The following is a 19170-nucleotide window of genomic DNA, read 5'->3' on the forward strand; positions in this document are numbered from 1 at the left end:
CCGTCCCTTTGGAGGCCCCTGCCCCACACACTGGGAACCCTAAACTACTATTCATTCACACAGAACACGTAGCAACTCCCCCCCTTCGTGCGTGCATGCGCATGCATGCGCAAAAACACCATCCCATCCCATCCCACCCCCGGACACTCTGATCCGGAGGGTCTCGGACGGGGACGCAGGACAGAATGTCCCGCTCCTCTTCTTGATTTGTGAGCGCCAGAAGAAGGAGAGGGGAAAAAAAAAGAAACACCCGGAGATGTTGCCGCTGCTGCCGCTGCTGCTGCTGACCTGCCTCGGGGCCCCCGCCCGGTTGCAGCCGTCGGAGCCCTGGCTGCAAGATCTGATGGTCCAGGACCCCGATGCGGGGGACCCGGACCCCGATGCGGGGTACCCGGACCCCGACGTGGTGAGGGGCCGCGTCTCGACAGGTGTCCTCCGAAGTTTTTCCGCTCACCTTGTTATTCTTGTCTGCAGGCGCCGCCGAGGCTCCCGCGGCAAATCCAGTCCACGCTGGTCAAGGTACAAAGTTTTTTTTTGTTTGTTTTTAATGAAATAATAATGAACAAAAAAAAAATCTTTATCGCCTATACCAAAGTTGCTAAAATCAGCATTTGCGATGAGAGACAGAAATAAATCATTTTGGTTTAAATTGAATTTCTGCATTCTAGATCAGTCGGATTTGAGCCTCCGCACGCTAGAAACCGCTTCGGTCCGACACATTTTCATCACATCGATTCTTAATGAATAAGTTAAATCGATTAAATCGATACATCGAAGCACAAAAAGGGGAGAAATTCGTCTCCCAGTTGCCGCGAAAAAATCGACAACAATCCGATCAATCGATTATTAGTTTCTAGGAGAAAAAGACAAGTATCGATGTAAACTGGACCCCAAAGAAGATCGATCGATATATTTGACTATAGATTTCAAATCACGTGACTGTACCCCCCCCCCCCCCTTCCCGCCGCACCAAGGAGCCGTAACATCTATGTGGGGAAAAGTCGTGGGAACGAGTTCCTCTGAGTCGCGGGCGGGGCAGAGTTCGTGTCACCTTCAACAGGAAGTGAATATAGATAAACGTAAATGGCGTGTTGTTGGTGCGTAACCTTCCGGTGTCTCCTCCGTGTAGGAGGCCAAGCCCCACATCCAGGAGCTCTCCATCCGCACCGCCGTCCTCTCCCGCTACGCCTTCACGGCCGTGCACTGCACTTTGCTCAACCGGCAATCCGCCGCCGCCGACGGCCACTTCCGGTTCCGGATCCCCGCGAGTGCCTTTGTGTCCAACTTCACCGTGTAAGATCACGTGACTTCCTTTTATTGTTATCATTATTATTATTATCTGTTCTATTATGATTATTGTCATTGTCATTATTATTATTATTACTATTACATCGGGCCTGTCGTGGAAACGGAAATGATTTTTTCGGAATAAGACTGGGTTTAAAAAAACAAATAACTTACATCCGGGTCGTTCAAGACGACGTCCTCTCAATCCGTGGTTCCTCTTTTTTATTGGTTATTAAAATAGAGGAAATCGCTTTAATAAAAGTCAACTGGGTCTAGCTTTAGGAAATTCAAAATAAGAAATCTTCTTGTTTTATGATTTCGACAATGTTGGCAAAGGATGAATTTTCAGGCTTCAGCTGAATAATGGTCAAATGTTTATTTGCACCGATTCACTTGTGACAGAAACACCAAAAATACAAAAGTTTCCAAATAATTTATGTTCAAGGCCGAAAAAACGAACGGTCGTTTACATTTATCAAATATTAATTTTTTGTTTTGTAAAATTTCAAATTCTTTTATTCATCAACCAGAGGTTAATTTTCTTTGAAATTGTTTAAATATTTTCCTTAGGCCCGAGGAGCAAAAACAAGCCACTATTAGATTAAATAACAGTAAAGATAGAAAAAAAAAATCCCATAAAGTTGAAACCACTGTGTGCTGTCAGTGGCTCTAGGATTCTAACTACTGTGAACATAATCAATAATTGTGGTCATCAGTCGGGTGTAACAAGCCGCCGGGGTCCATTTGGGAGCACAAATGGAATTAAATGCTAATTCAAACATTAATATCAGAAGCAGGAGCTTTGAGGCAGGAGAAATCGGGGTCAAAGGTCAAGCTGCCGCTCAGACTTTAAATTAGTTTCTTTTTCCTCCCCTGAAATTAATTCTGTCACATTTCAGCGAAAGAAACTTAAGAGGATTTCATTAATTGTCGGATGATGCATAGCAGGGTCATATTAAACCCCCCCATCCGGCCCCCCTGGGCCCGCTCTTGAGCTTTAAGCCTATTGATTTTTCAATTAATAAATAAAGATCCATAAATCTTCCGAGTAGAAACCAGGTCAAGCCCTCCTTTCACCAGCAGGCTGGCTGTTGCGACTCCGATGTAAACTGTAACCATATCGGACACCGTAAACCGATCAGGGCTTCGTTCGGGTACTTGTCCCCGTCGCCATGGCAACACTGTCAGGCAACGCCCTGGCAGACGGCAAAACATTTAATAACAAAACCCAAACAGTGGAATCAAGGGACAGACGCAGGCTTTTGTGCGGAAGAATGTGGTTAAAGTGTGACACTGCCTCCGAATACGAGTGCCAGCCCTAATCCTCGACCTTTGACCCCCCTGAACCAGCATCGTCGGAGGGCGCGTCTACCAGAGTGAGGTCAGGCCAAAGGAGAGGAGGGTGAAAGAGGAGCGAGGCCCAACCAGGAACAAAGAGGCAGGTGACACAAGGTAAGCTGGTGTGTGTGTGTGTGTGTACGAGTGTATGTGTGTGTGTGTGTGTGTGTGTGTGTGGTCCCTCCTGGCCACTCCTACTTTCGAAGAGGAGCTCCTTTCTTCTGATGTTGATGATAATTTTCTAAAACCTCTTTTTACCAAAAGTAGACATTAGCAAAACATGAGTGTTTGTGTGTCTGTTTGTTTCATTAATGGATTTTTGGGTTTTAGAAAATCCAGTATTTATTTAATAATTTTCTAATAATTTATCCTTTATTAATCCCCATGGGGAAATTGGTTCTCTGCAATTAACCCATCATGGATGAACCATGAGAGGTAGGCTGCCATTCGGAGGAGCCAAGGAATCGAACCGGGAATGTTCGGTTCCACTATCCTTTTTTCTTTTTCAAATAAACAAGAAGGTACGGTTTGAAATGTCTCCAAAATAAGCAAGAGGTTACTTAAAGAAAAACATACAATTATGTAATAATTAAAATAAAATAAGGAAAGAAAAAAACAGCAAAAAGCATGGAGAAAAAAAACAGCTCTGTATGTGATTATGAAAATAATGACCAGGAAATTAGCGCAACAATTAGCAGATTACAGGAACTAAACCTGTCAAGTTTCAAGATGAATCATTCCTTTGTTTACAGCCTGTTTACGCTGCGTTAACGGGCCTGTCGCAGACATTTAATTAAAGAGTAATAACACGTCTTCTCTCAGAGGAGCCCTTCTCTTCTGTGTGTTCATTTCAAGACAAACAGAAAGAGGGGAAAGACTGAGGTCGGATGGAGGTTGGAGGGGTTTTTGAAGTGTTTCTAGGGGGTCCGAGGCCCCGGGGCGTCAAACCGGTTGCCCTGCATTTGGTGCCTATGTGTCGCTGCTGGAGGTTTAATGGTTCCTCCAGAGCAAAGAACCGTGGATTATGAGCCGCCCCCCGCCGGAGGCTGTGCAGGAGCAACATCTGGAAGGAATGACATCAGATTCCCAGCTGTCGGGCGTTGTGACATTTCATTAAGTGGCATTTTGTGACCCGACTCTAAATGGCCAAGGGATGAAGTGGAACATGTGAGATAAGACCTGAAAAAAACAAAGTGCTTCCATATTGGTGACATCACCCGCTTTGCCTGCTAATGTCATCACGACGCCTCTTCACCCCTCCTTCGTCCAGCCACTCTTGTTTCCCTCCACCTCAAAATTGTTTTTTCATAGCTCCACTTAAACTTCTGCCTTCGTACAGCGCAGCTGTTGCTCTTTCAATTTCCCCTTTATTTATCCTTCGGGGAACCTGGGTCACGGAAAGCGGCAAGGCGGCGCACGTAAAGGCCCCGTACTTACAGTAAGCGCCCGGAGCCCCAAACATTAGGGAAATGTTTCAGAACAAAAGCAGCTGACTGGATTTTCAAAACAGTTTTGGAGGAGAACAAGAAAAAGAAGTGAAAGCATATAATGTTCTTCACGGAGAGGGCGGTTGGAATACGAGATATTAAAGCTAGCATGTGTAGAATTTCAAGGCTCTGCAGCTCTGGAGACCTTCAAGAATGATCTTGAGTCTGATCCAGACACACGGAACTCGAGTCCAAGGGTTAAAACCAGATGCTTTTTTTCCAAGCAAAGAATCCACAGTACAGACTAGTAATCGCACATTGACAAATCAACACATTGTTTTCTTATATATAGCATATAGCACCACTTGGCCCTTCGTCAATCCTCGTAATCTATTTTAATAGCTTAAATACCATGATTGATCTGCCTTTTAAATAAAGCAAAATTCAATTATTTCGCATTTCATGGAAATTATTCACCTCCCTGTGTCCAGCCTTATGCAATAACGTTACTCCTAACACAGGGGAGCGGTAATGTGTTCAGCAGCTGCAGCTAAACAGCATGTTGCTGCAAAAATAATTAATGGTTTAATTTAATCGATTAATGGTACATTTGCTACTCCTAGTTTCGCTCCATAGCTAATGTATACCTGAAGGAGTAGAGGCTAACTGCTAGCAATAAACAAAAACATTAGCTATGCTGCTAAAGCCTTAATGGTAACACAATGTCCATAATGGAGTTTGAGCTAAAGTGTAGCGCTAGATAAGCCCCATTAGCACATGTGATCATTACGTCTTTTCCAGTTAGCTTAATGGCCAAAGAAAGGGCGTGTTCTGATGGAGCGCTGGATACGGTTTACGACAAACGCCTCAACTTCGGTTCTGAGCAATATGGAGATGTTGGAGCCATCTGTTGACCATGTTTTGAAATGACACCAGAGCTACACAATGTCTCCGCGGACTAGCTGAATGGATAATGGATGTGTGAGATTAATATAAATATGGAAGGAGAACCTTTGTTTAAGAGTTTAGGACATTCTTAGTGGTGTGTTTACATTTGTGAAGTGTTTATTTAAGCATGCGTGAGAGATTCCTGAGAATCGGCCAAGTGTGTTGAAGATTGTAGATGAAGATTTTGCAGGTGTTCCTATTGGACTCGGTCCAACAGGTCCTTCTGAACAGATCCCCCACGGGACGTGTTCTATTTATCTGTAGTCTTCTGCCGTCAAGGGTTCTAAATCCGTTCCCTCTCCCCTTCCAGCCCCGACCAGCAAGGGGAGATCTTCCAGATGTCGGTCAGCATACCGGGTCGGAACAGGGCCACCTTCCTGCTCACCTACGAGGAGCTGCTGCAGCGCCGCCTGGGCAGCTACGAGCTGGTGACCAGCTTGCGGCCCATGCAGCTGGTCAGCCGCCTCAGCTTGGACGTCACCATCGTCGACCACGCCCCCATCAGCGGGCTGGAGGTGCTGCCACTGCGCAACGGGCGGAGCACCACCACGGCCGGGTCCAGCGCACCCAAGACGCCAGGTTTTTTTTACCATTCGATTACTCTTTATAAAGTTCTCTTCACCCGCTTCAAGTGAAAAGCAGGGACTGGAAGGCATGCTTTATATTTAATTGAAAAAAATGTCTGCCTTTATCAGAACTAGAATCAACTCAAGAAGTGGAGTAAAGTCCAATGATCTCAAGTACTAACATGGAACAGATTGACAAAAAAATACTTAAAACTTCTGTGTACTTCCATATATCTCATCCCAAAAAAATACTTGCTGAAGGGACTTGAGTGAATCACGAAATAACGATTCCTTTTTTGTCACCAGCTGAATCTGGAGTTTAAAATGTTCAAATTTTGAATGGGTTTGAAAAACAAATTTACCAAAATACATAAATAAAATATATAGCATTATCAGAGTTCTACTGCTGTTTCCATAGAGATGCAATAATTATTTTAACAATGAAGAAAATTGCTATTTCAGTAAATATGGGGGGCGGGAGTGTGAAAGAATGAAAGCATAACCGGGTTATAACTCTTATTTAACAAAAATGGAACCTTTGAATAAATATCAGGTCAATTCTATGCAGTAATTTCTTCACCACTTCCTATTTTATATTATTTTTGGGTCATTTTCTGGGTGAGTCGATTCAAATAAAAACCCTTGTGATATTTGATTATTAGCTAATCTAGTTTTTAATTAACATTTTTTAAATATCTCCTCTTTACTGTATTGATTCTGTTTTTTTTCTCATTTGCATCAATCTCAAGGGGGTTTTCCTAACCCGCATAAACTTTTTTTAAAGCCTCCAGGAGTCAAATCAGATTGGTTTGAGAGCATCTCCTCTGTTCAGTAAAGAAAAGTTAAAAAGAAATCACACTTCCTGTCTCTCGGTCTTCCAGCCAGGCCCGAGCGACCAGTCACGACGGCCGTCAGTAATGAGAACAACGTCTACAGGATCACCTTCAGGCCGAGCATCATCCAGCAGGCCAAGATCGCCACCAACGGCATGCTGGGAGACTTCGTGATCCGTTACGATGTCCAGAGGGAGTCGGGGATCGGGGACATCCAGGTACGCCGGTGCTATTTGACCCCCCCCCGTAGACCAAAGCTGATGAATACCAAGGTCTTACAGCCGTAATCCATCCCTGCCCCGCCTGTTTCCATGACAATTCACAGCTACTCTCTCTCATCTGCCCCAACGCAGGTCTTAAATGGACATTTCGTCCACTACTTTGCACCTAAGGACCTGCCCGCTGTGCCCAAGAACGTGGTGTTTGTGATCGACACCAGTGCCTCCATGATGGGGACAAAGATCAGGCAGGTAGGGCTGAAAACCTCGACATACGGCCGACTGATAGTAATCGTGCAGTAAACGGACACTGACGTTTAAACTTGTCTTTCCATTTAGACAGCCAGTTACAGTTGGCAAGTACAGCATTCCAGCTTAATCTCATTCTTTTACTCATGTTTACACTTTGGTCGCACTGAGACCTCCTGTCACAGAATTGTAACGCTTTTTGTTTGATGAATTAATGGAATTTGACACAAATTCAAGCGGAATCTCATTTTTTCGTAGCCGAGCAACAGGACACTGGATGATTTTACGGGCAAAAGTACAATTTCAGTCAGCGGGTAAATGGGACAATCACAACTCTGTTATCTTGGTCGGGGCGGGCTTGGAAATACCAGCTGAAGGAAAAATCCAACATGGCTGCCACTGATCAACCAGCCTGTATGTTTACATCCTATCAAATATCAGCGCTACATCCAGCTGCCCTGATTGGTTGACCCATCCTATGGTCCAAATATGACAGGCTGTAGATGCAACACTTTATCTCGCCAAGTTGGTCTATTTGTGAACAGACTAACACAATATTTCCTTTGGAAGCCAAAGGAATCTTGAGCACATTTCTGGGAATGCGTGACCGCATTAATATAACGATGCACGTGATTTGTTTACTTCAAAAAGACAAAGATCAGGTTCTCCATCTTCCCCAAAAAGTCCAAAACAGGTGAAATGAAGACTAAGTTGTTGGGACAGAGTGAAGGGTTGGTTATTATTGACAGGTGACCGTCTCACCAGTGGTTCTAGACACCGTGTAGGTCAAAGTTTGATCTGTCTCATGGCGGGAACAGGAAGAGCTGGCGGTGTAATATCTCATGTTGACAGACGATGTCAGCGCACAGAGTATTAAACTGATAACCAAGGACATCAACGACTCATAAGCTGACTTTTCCACATATCATCAGATCCGGAACGCCCAACATCAGCTCCCCACCACCCCTTTCTAATCAGATGGAGCCTGGACGGTCATGTTTTGAGGTGATTCATGCCGATAAGCCGGCCCTCCTCTCTGAAGAAAATCCTGCCCCGAAGCTGAATAACTCGTATGAAATCATGGCTTTTTCCAGAGTGAGTGTCAGCTGAGGGAAACACACTCTCAGCCTGCACTCAACCAATACCAAATGGATCCCCATGTACCCAAGATCCCACCTTCTTACACCCACACTGGAATATCAATATCAGACCTTCTGAACCAGTATCATAATCCTGCTCCCCCTTCCTCCCAAGCAGCTGCTGTGGCAGATCCAAGCGCCAGAACTGAAAAACAGACCAGATATGTAGAACTGCGGACCGTAGAGCACAAGGCCAGGCTGTGAAGGAGGAAGGTCAGGGTCTGTGGGGTGATGGAACAGCCTCGAGCCCCCCCCCGCTCATCGCCGTACCCCTCCGTGGGCCGCAGAAACAGAACAGCGAGTGTGTTATGATGCCGCTTTCACAATAGAGGACTTCAGTGTGAGACTCCTCTGAAAAAAATAAAAAAATTATCATTGGCCGTATATCATGGCTAGCACATACACACAATAGTAGGACAATATAGCGTTTGTATTATTTAGATACATTTCTGAATTTCCATAGATTTCCTGACTTTTGCAGTCTTTTCCAAAGTTTTCCAGGGCCCCCCAAACATCTGTATGTATGTTCTAGTCATTATATCCTCCTTGATGTTCTTTATCAGGGGGGCCGTAAACAACATCCATCCCAACAACGGAGAAAAAAAGCAACATACCGATGACTAGCTGTTCTCCATCTGTAGGCCCTCCTTGGGTAAACAAAGCTGGTAAAGCTACAAATCAAAACTAAAAACACACACATGGCCATATTTCATCGGTGTGAACACACAGACACAAAAATGTAAATAAAGTGAAAGATAGGTCCAAAGTTTTAACACCATGTCAGTTTGAGACCTTTGTGTCAAATGAAAGACTTCTAGGAGAAACGCATTCAAAGAATTTTACTCATCCCTTATAAAAAAACAGCATGTTCCATTTTTAATTGTTCTGTTAAAAAACAAATTGTTTAATAACACTTAGCTGTGCTTTAATTACTTATTATTTTAGGAATTACATCATTAAACATTTTTAACAAAGTCATTTAAAAAATGCCAGACAATAGGAAAGTAAATTTCCTTCAAAGTTTTGCCAAATATGAAATAATGTAATGAAAACTGGCTGGAAAAAATTATTGAAATTTCTGAAATTTAATATGAACAACTTTGGAAAAAAAAAGGTTTAAAACAGAATTAAAATAGAGAACAAACATACAATTTGTATTTAATATATCAGCATATATTGTAGTGTTTTAGTCAAGGAAACACCCGGTTGATGGTAAAACATATGTTTAATGAGCAATAGCCGTTGTTGGCCACAGCCGCGTCACACGATCCTGCAATACAACTAACTGTTCCCGCTCAATTCCAGGTAAAAACCCCCAGAATTCATTGCACCCCAAACCACATATCAAAAAATAAGAATCAACATAAACCCCAACATTCATGACTCGCTACACCCAGGCGTCACGGAGCCCCTGTAGGGTGCCAGCCGGTCCCGGTGGAGTGCTACCTTGCGGCCCCGGGAGGGTAGCTACACCCAGTAAACCACCCCTCCCATGCACTCCAGGAAGAGACATGGCCCCACCCAATGACTGTCCAGTTTGGGGCATCTGCCCCTCTTTCGTTTCGGGGCGTAGACTCACACCAGCTCCCCAACTGTGAAGTGACGTCCCTTTGCGCGCAAGTCATAATTCCGTTTCTGGCGCCTGCCCGCAACCTGCATTTGCTTCCCGGCGTAAGCATGCGTTGAATCTAAGCGATCCCGCAGCTGCTTGGCGTAAGCCGGATCAGCGGGGATGGGTGGTGCATCCGGAGCCCTTCCAAAGGCCAACTCCGCTGGTGTTCTCAACTCCCTGCCCAACATGAGAAGAGCATGCGTGCATGCAGACGACGCCTGGATCGCTGTGCAGCGTGCCATCAAAACAAAGGGTAAGTGCAGATCCCAGTCTAGCTGGTAGTTGGACGTCAGAATGGATAACCTCTCCACTAATCCGTCACCCTGGGGGTGCGGTGGTGTTGTGCGGGTTTTTGTGATGCCCAAGCAAGAGCACATTGTGGCAAACACTCTGGACTCAAAACTTCTGCCTTGGGCATTATGGATGGATTCTGGGACACCTAAACATCCCCCAAAGCAGTGCATCTGCTATTGTTTCTGCTTCCTGATCAGGCAGCCTCGGGCCATTTCGTGAAATAATCCACTGCAGTGAGTATATATCGATTGCCTCTCTGTGCATGGCAACGGCCTGACGACATCGAGTCTTACCAGCTACATCAGCTCTCCCACTGGAAACTATTCCCACTGGAACCCTTGCGAGCAGTGTAGATGTCACAGCACCGACTAAAGTCCTCCACATCTGCTCTCATCGACCCCAATAGAAGGCCTGGCGCAGGCGACGGAGGGTTTTTGTCACTACAAAGTGTCCTTGGCCAGCAGAGCCATGCATGGCTGCCAGGACTGTCCCCTCCATTCCCTTAGGCATCACTATCTGCCATCTTTTCAACCCAGTAGCTGGCTCCACCCATGCTCTCTGGATAATCCCCTCAATCAGCCGCAGATGTGTGAACTTGGCCCACAGGCCTTTAGTCCATGGGGAGAGAGCTGCCACCTCCTCCCATGGAGGCCACTGATGTGCCTCCACCCACAACACCCACTGGCTGCAGGTCTGGGTCTTGTCGCTGCCCTTCCGCCCAGTCTGTGTTGTCAACCACACGCAGCTCCCTGCTAAGCTAGCATCTCACCACCTCATCTGTCTGTAGCATCAATCCTTTTTCCCCTCTCCTCTCATAGTGCCAACAGCGGTCTGCACTGCATGGAGGGCGGGAAGGTGCATCGGCGTTGCTGTGTCTTTCCCCTTCATGGTGGCTCACGACGAATTCGTAACACTGCAGCTCCTCCACCCCCCGCACAAACTTTTTGTGATAGGAAGCCAGTCGTAAAAAACTCTTAAGTGCCATCTGGTCTGCAGGGGTTGGCCACTCACGTATGATGCTCACCTTCTCCTCTGTGGTGCCGATTCCCTCGCCCCCTATCCGATGACCCAAGAAAGTTACCTCCTGGCACAGCAACTCTCACTTATCGGGATGCAGCTTCAGGCCTGCTGCATGGATCCATCGCAGCACTTGGCGCAGTGCAGCCATAGCTGCACGAAATGAGGTGCCATGGGTGAGGATACCGTCCAAGAACATCAGACACTCACTCAGAGTGAGGCATACCTGCTAACATCCTCCTCCTCCAAGCTTCTTCCTCTTCCTCCTCCATCATGATACACACCGCACGATCCATCACATCTTTCCCAGCGACCCCGAAATCACATAGAAAACTTCATAAACTCCAACTTTCGTAACTCTCTTCAACATTTATTTAAAAATGCTTTAATTCATCCATTTTCTATACTGCATAGCCCACTCAAAAGGTTTGGGGGGAGCTGTGGCCAATCCCAGCAGACATTGGGGCGAGGGGCGGGGCTTAACGAGATTGGGTCACCTGTCAATCACAGGGCCACTTCCGTAAAACCGTTAAACCATTAACCATGTCATTCACACCTACAGACATTTTAAAGTCTTCAGTGAACCTGCTGACTGATTTTGGACTTAAAATGGAGAACTTGGAGATTACCTAGGCAGGACAACATGAAGAAACCTACCCCCGTATTTAACAGATGCTACTTACAGTTTCTGATTGGTGTCGCCCCACCTGTCGTTAAAACGCGCCCGCGGTCGTTTCTATGCCAATCAAAACGTTTTCTGCTAAAATCGTAACTTACTTTGTGCTCGTTTAACGCGGACGTTTCAATGAAAGGGGAAGAAAATAAGGATAAGAAAATGCGTTATGCCGGTTCACTAATGCGGTCGAGCGACATTTACATTATACAGGAGAGAGCGAGCGAGGGGCGCGCGCCTTTATTCATAAGTTTGTTTAGAAACGCAAAGGGGCGGCTGACAGGAGGCACGCGCCGACTACTTCCGGTCGGCGGAAATGAATAGGACCGAGGGGAAATAGCTGATAAAAATGTTGGTTTACTGTGTTCCTCCGCGGGCCTTTCGCCGAATGCCAGGCGTTATGACAAAGGACGTGCGTCGGCTGGAGCGCACATATTTCCGGCGGCAGAGGACTGTAAGCTGGGGCGGTGTCTACCGGAAGCTCCTCAGGTACTGAACTCCCAAGGACACGTGACCTTTTGGGATTTCCGGCCAACGGATGAAGAGCGCACGCGTACACAAACAGGAACAGATCCTTCCACACTTAAATGTGGATTTATTTTTTATTTTTTCTTAACATTTTGATTTCCTTAGAATCATTATGTATATTATATTTCAGTAATACAGCATTATATAATATATAACAATGGTTATTCAGGAATCAGCGCCCCCAACCCCAGGTCAGAATATTCCTAGTTTCATACGATTAGCGAGATTTATAGATGATGAATAATGTCAATATCTTGAGTATTTACTTAATTATCTGTTATTGTTATTTTATAATATTAAGATAATTTAATATTCTGGCATACGTAATGGCAATTGATTAAATAAATTGATTTATTATAATCAATTTAAGTACATATTGAATGCTTGGGTTTGAAACTTGGAGACTTTTTGGATGGTAATGAGTGTGACCAATGATGAATAGACAACCAATGGTAATAATCTGAAAAGGCTTATTTTAATCCACACATTGTTTTTTTTTTAGATTTGTTTGTCATGTATGGGATAGTACTGGGATACTGGGATAGTTCAATCCTTCTTTACCAGACATTTTTTGGGGAGTTCTCAGACATGTCACGTGACTTCCTGCCAAATGACTGATGCAGGTTTGCAGACTTGCAAGTCATCCGTTGGTAATTTAAAGGTTAAAAGGGACAGACAGACCACCTTGGACTGTGACATGAACCAAGCAACTCCCCCCCCCACACACACCTACAAACTTGGCCTCTTCTCTTGGACAAAAAGGCTGCCAAAAAAAAAAAACACGGTGAAAATTGTCACCTGTTCCAGGAGGGAGCTGAAAAACACCCTTTTCAGGGAACCCGAACGCAGCTCACCCCTCGGCGAACCGAGCTAACAGTTTGCCCCCCTCCCTGCCATTTCAACGCTCTAAATTGGCCGGAAAAGCCGCTGGAGAATGTGCCGACTGGCGCCGACATGCAGGACGAAATAGAAAAGACAGGGGAAGAAGGGGGGGGTGACACGGATGCCAGTCATCCCAAGGGGCGTGTTGGTAAATTTGACTCTTCCAAGAAAACGATGGAACGTCAGCCCCTACCAAAGAAATGTGAAACGTGCATTTCCCAAATATAGTGCACCCCAAGTGAACCCCCACCCAAAAGAAATGTTTTAAACATCAGGTTAACTTGTTCAGATCTAAAATACTGAGGATGAACATGATGTTATTTTGGCCGTTTGGGTGCTTTTTCATTGTACAAACACACTTAACTGTAGTTTCACATTGACTGTTTTGATTTTTTGTGTGTGTGTGTGTGTGTGTGTGCGCACGCACAGTGCATGGCTGCTGACAGGCCGATGATTAATGGTCTCACATCTCCTTGTGGTATTTGAATACAATATGTACCGCAAGGGCGTAACCAGGGCTGACTTCGTATCAACACACACAACACACACACACACACACACACACACACATGCATACACACAGCATGTGTAAATATCCATCCATGCTGCAGATAACTGTTCAGTAAATATTTGGTTTGGGGTTTTCAAAAGATACGTCTTATTGTTATCCAGTTAGATTTTCTTGAAATTTCTACCCTATTCTTCCATATTTTTGTGTTAACGGTCCCCAGCGCCTCACGCTAGGCATTTTACTATGATTTTTGAAAACAAGTCAGCCAGTAAGCTTTGAGAAACTTGTTACTAAGTGAAAAAGGCAAATGCATTCCTTAAATGGTGCCTGCTCAAAGCCTTTTTTTGTCATTAATCTAAAAATTAAAATGGGAATTTCAGTCAAAATCTCCTCTTCATCCTGGGATCATCTGTTTTTCTCCCTTCCCAGACCAAAGAGGCATTGTTCACCATCTTGAAGGACCTTCGTCCCCAGGACCATTTCAACTTCATCAGCTTCTCCCACAGGATCAAGGCATGGCAGCCCGGCAGCCTGGTGCCCGTCACGCCCCTCAACATCCGCGACGCCAAGAAGTTTATTTACATGTTGATGCCCAACGGAGGTGAGGAGCTTCGCCACCGCGTCCCAGGGTTCCACAGAGTCACTGGGGAGCAGGAGGAACTTTTAATTGAAAAGTTCTCCCGTGGAAAGCTTCCCCGCTGTTTCACAAAATGTGTTTTCACCCATAGGCACGAACATCAACGACGCCATCCAGACCGGCTCCTCACTGCTACGCAACTACCTGGATGGCGTGGAGGCCAGCCCCAACAGCGTCTCCCTCATCATCTTCCTGACGGACGGGCGGCCTACCGTCGGCGAGAGCCAATCCGTGGCCATCCTAGGGAACACCCTCTCTGCTGTGCAGGAGAAGTTTTGCATCTTCACCATCGGCATCGGGAACGACGTCGACTACAGGCTGCTGGACCGCATGGCCTTGGAGAATTGCGGGATGATGAGGCGCATCAACGAGGAGGCGGACGCCAGCGCCATGCTTAAGGGGTGAGAGACGAACGAGGGCGATCCATTTCGGCGGCAAAACTCCGTCAGACCTGCCTCTAAACTCAAGCTGCCCTCTGTCATTGGGCTACAGAATGAGTTATTGTTTCCATATTGAGCTTGAAGATGTGAAAATATTCATCTTTTAAAATTCCTTAAAATGTCAGGTTCTATGTTCTACCACTTCCTCAGGAAATCGCTAAATCACAGCGTTGGGACGCGGTGATATTTAAGATGCCTTAATGGTAATGTACTAAAAAAAGATGATAAATACAAGGACAAGGCTGAGTAATTTAGATTAGCCAGCCCATGTTTTTGTAGTGTAATCTACTATAATCTAATCGTCAAGTTTAATCTACTTCTAATGGAGCAATTAGTCTTTATAATCCCTTAGTTTTTCACCTTCGACAAGTCCCCCCATCAGTCATCGGGCTGCAGGGGAGGCGGGTGCTGCTGACAACAGCCTACCATGCCGCTCTCTCTCTCACACACACACACACACACACACACACACACACACACACACACACACACATACACACACACACGAGGGAGCTGTTTTTTCAGCGGAGCAGGAATGCAGGGATGTTGTAAAACGAGTGCCCGGGTTTTGCGGGTTGAGTTAACAGATAGACTCCGCGGATTATTGGCCTTGAACAAACACACTCGGTAAAGAGGTGAGCCGGGTTTACTCGCGCACGTGCACACACACACATGCGCACACTCAGATACGGCAAATACAAGCAGAGCGATGGCCGGATGGTGGTTTGTTGCAAACAATAGTATTTTAAAAACATCTAAGCTGTTAAAGGAATTTCCCGCGGTGATGGTACACCACCTGACTTTGAGAGAACATCGCCGATGCTCGTTTGTTATGATCCGTGTCTCGAGAGCCATAGTCACGTGACCTTGACTTGATTTTTTTAAGAGAAACATGCCCCGGCCTGGTATCGTAGATAACCAAAGTTATGTTGAGGGAAACTGAAGATGATGCAACAAGTGTAAGGGGCTCGGAGATCGGGGTGAGCTGCTGTTATTCTGCACCGACACTTCGACCACTTTCAGCTATAGACCAGCGGCCATTTTTTTTTTTTTACCGTATTCAAGCGGCCTTTTCCCTTAATTACCCAGATGTGTGAATGAGAGGGTGGTATCTCTCGATGGTAGACCCGCATGTAGACATACAACCATTCACTCTCATTCCCACATCAGGGCAATTTAGGGAAATGGCTACTTATAATGGCCGCTGGTCTAGAGATCTAAAGAAGCTGTGGGTGAAAGCCAGCGAGGTGGCGCAGTTCACCCAAAAATGAGACTGGCTCATTATCAGCTATTCCCCTATGAATGAATGAATGAAAGGTGACATTTTAACCTGATGTGGGGTCAATTGCGTTTTGCGATCCAGCATAAGAAGCAGGGATGTGTATGCGGTTTCATAGAATCGTTTGAGAATCATCGCTCGCCGGGAGCGTTGCGATGAACACACAGCCGCCACCTTCATCTTCAGTCCCACGTGTCTCCTCCAGGTTCTACGACGAGATAGGAACCCCCTTGCTGTCCGACATTAGGATCAACTACACAGAGGACGCGGTCCAGTACGTCACCCAGCATCACTTCACCAACTACTTCAACGGCTCGGAGATCGTCATCGCCGGGAAACTGACCGACCGGAACGCCGACTCCCTCCACGTCCAGGTCACTGCCACCAGCGACGACCGGGACCTGACGCTGGAATCCGACGTGCCGCTGTTGCGCCGGCAAACCGAGACGGAGGAGCACGTCAACGCAGTCAGGGAGGCGATCGCGGCGGGGTCTAAGGCCCCGGCGACGCAAATGGTGCAGGAGTTTGGCAACGCCCTTAATGGGCTCGCCACTGACTTTGTGGAGCGTCTTTGGGGGTTCCTGAGCATAAAGGAGGGCCTCCGGTCCAGGCTGCGCAGTCGGACCAGCCGGGAGAGGGAGGACCTCACCCACCGGCTCACCAACATTTCCCTGGCCCACAATTTCCTCACCCCCCTCACCAAGCTGGTGCTGGAGAGGCCTGAGGTGTTGGCTGATGGCACCATGGCTCCGCCGCCCTTGCCAGCCAACCAGCTGCCTGACGATGGCGGTGACGACTCGTTGCAGGACAACAGGAAGGTGCCGGGAAGTTCAACTCGATTAGCAGGTGAGGATCAGTTTCCACCACTCCTCTTCCCCTCCATCGATCCACCCATCCCCTTTTGATTGCAGTTCCTGATTTTTTGACAAACTCAACGGAAGTGTCTGCATCCAGCAGGGTCACGCAGGTTAATCCACTTGCTCTGAACTTGCATGCAGACATGGAATAAAATAATCCCTCAAAAAATGTGGATTATATCCAGCTAATGGCTTTTTTTGATTGGAAAATGTGTCACTGCTGTTTTTTTTTTTCTGAACACTCAGTCCGAACTGGACAATGCACATATAAATGACCCAAATATAGATAACAAGAAATGGATTTCTGGCGCCTTTAACTAGATTTAAATGTCATCTAGGGTAGTGACCTGGCGTACACAAATTGTAGAATACAAAATGCCCATTTAGGGAGCATGAAAGGGAAGCTGACTCCTCAGGAGACCAACCGGCAACAGACTTTTTGGGTTCAACCTCCAGGGTTTTGATGGAATGAGCATATTTCTCTGACGCTAACCTTAATTTTAGCGTCAACAATTTGGCTGATCAAAAACAGTCTGAAAAATATTAAATGAAAATCAGTCTTAATTGGACCGGTCCGTTTGCTGACTTTTGTTATCATGGAAAACAGCAGTTTTGGCCTCATTAACAAAGCTCCTTTATCAGCACAGAAAATGTTGGCATGAAACATCAGCAGAACATCCCCATGAGGACTAAATTAATTTCTTTAAAATCAATACCGTAATGAAAAATGAACAGTACGTTTAATTAATGTAATTTCGAAAGCTATCAATCAATTTTTTTTCTGTTAGATTGATCAAGATAAATTGACGGTTTACAATAAAAACAACATTATTTCTGCTATTCATAATTTTTTTAAGTATTATTGATTTAGAGTTTATCTACCATACAAGAAAGAACACTTTATATCGCAATAGTTACATATTGTGTGACAAGAGCTTTCATTCTCGTCCCGCACCTTCTTTATATCTGTTTGTGGTCTGGCATAAAAAGTACGTTATATAAGCAACATGCTGTTTTGAGGTTAGCAAGGTTAGCTGCTTGTGTTTACCATAGTAGCTAATGCAAAGGCCCTGGCTTGTGATGAACGCTGGCCACATTTTCCATGGAAACCAACATGGGAAGCTAACACCTATGCATTAAGTTAGCATTGTGGTTGATGACGTTTTCTTCATAATCATTTTCCAAGCCAAGTCATGTTGTAGTCTTTTTTGTGACTCCAGGATGCTAAAAGCATTCACTGGAAATTCAACTGATAAGATGTTGCTTTGCGTCAAATTTGAGTCAAATATTTATTCATTCATGTCTGAAATAGCAAACCTAGCTTTAGCCATCTTTCAGTGTATATATCCAACTAGCACTGCTGTCTACATTTCCAGTTGAAGATTTTATGGAAAGCATCAAGCTTAAATTTTGAATCTCCTTTCTATTCAGGTAAAGCCGAGAGAAGACCAGCCAAGAAATCCATCACTTTTTCCAAAACTTCAGGTGAGTCCACTCTCCCACTCCTCAAATCATGCTAACACTTGCACATTTGCCTGATCTATTCAATAACCTCTGAGTCCCATATACTGTGTGCATGGATGCAGTGGTTATGAGACTCCATAGGAAGACTTGAAAGGAGTGGAGTGTGTGTGTGTGTGTGTGTGTGTGTGTGTGTGTGTGTGTGTGTGTGTGTGTGAGGGAAGTCTGTAATTTGGATTTTTGTCACAGTCGGCGGCGCTTCGGCTACAAGACTCTGAACACTGACCTGGACAGCGGAAAGCACACAGGGTCTAATTGAAATACCAGCTACGTAGCTCTTTAAACACACAGACGTGTGTTTATGAACACACACACACACACACACACACAGGCGCTGTGGACAAATGGAGTGTAGAAGTGAGAGGTGGACGTTTGCGTTTTGGTAAAGAAAGAGACCCCCCCCCCCCCCCCATCCCATTCTGTTAGCGCAGCTAATGGCCCTGTCATTACTGCTGCTCTGTTATCATCTCACGATTCCTCCCAGACGGTTCTCACAAGCCTGAGGAGAATCCAGGCAGACATGCGGAGCTTGAGAAGTTCACAAAAATACAACTTGTGCGTCGACCGAAGTGTCTTTGGTTGACGCACAAGTTGTATTTTGTGACGACAGAAAAGGAAAAGCTGCTGATTTGTTACGACCAACAACGACGGGAAATACACCGCTCTCGGTTTCATAGTGTGTTTTAACCTGCAAAAACAAAAGAAGATGACAAGTGGTGGCGGCACGCCACAAGTTTACAAAATGAAGTCTGTGACGGCGGTGACGACAGGCTAATAACCGCCGGCGTAGCGATGGACTGGTATTGATTAAAACACATCTTCAGTCCCCAGACAGGTTCTCTTATTTTTGGAGGAAACTGACAAAAGCCCCAAGTCAGAGGCAGAGGGGATGGTACGTTGTGTGTGTGTGTGTG

The 19170-nt window shown here is 45.6% G+C and overlaps 1 protein-coding gene across 1 annotated transcript in view; it reads left to right on the plus strand.

Moving 5' to 3' along the window:
• Positions 1 to 154: 154 nt before the first annotated feature.
• The window catches only part of itih5 (inter-alpha-trypsin inhibitor heavy chain 5), a 26578-nt gene continuing 7562 nt past the window's right edge, over positions 155 to 19170 (plus strand). Inside the window, exons 1-11 of the mRNA XM_086146574.1 lie at positions 155 to 406; positions 475 to 519; positions 1130 to 1293; positions 2638 to 2739; positions 5311 to 5579; positions 6448 to 6617; positions 6753 to 6869; positions 13952 to 14123; positions 14251 to 14560; positions 16084 to 16724; positions 18167 to 18220. Coding sequence (XP_086002700.1) covers positions 257 to 406; positions 475 to 519; positions 1130 to 1293; positions 2638 to 2739; positions 5311 to 5579; positions 6448 to 6617; positions 6753 to 6869; positions 13952 to 14123; positions 14251 to 14560; positions 16084 to 16724; positions 18167 to 18220 — 2194 coding nt within the window. The 5' untranslated portion in view covers positions 155 to 256. The remainder of the gene's footprint in view (positions 407 to 474; positions 520 to 1129; positions 1294 to 2637; positions 2740 to 5310; positions 5580 to 6447; positions 6618 to 6752; positions 6870 to 13951; positions 14124 to 14250; positions 14561 to 16083; positions 16725 to 18166; positions 18221 to 19170) is intronic.

Source organism: Fistularia commersonii, chromosome 5 (assembly GCF_037954325.1).
Source record: "Fistularia commersonii isolate RoL2024-O1a breed Wild chromosome 5, RoL_Fcom_v1.0, whole genome shotgun sequence".
Taxonomy (NCBI): domain Eukaryota; kingdom Metazoa; phylum Chordata; class Actinopteri; order Syngnathiformes; family Fistulariidae; genus Fistularia; species Fistularia commersonii.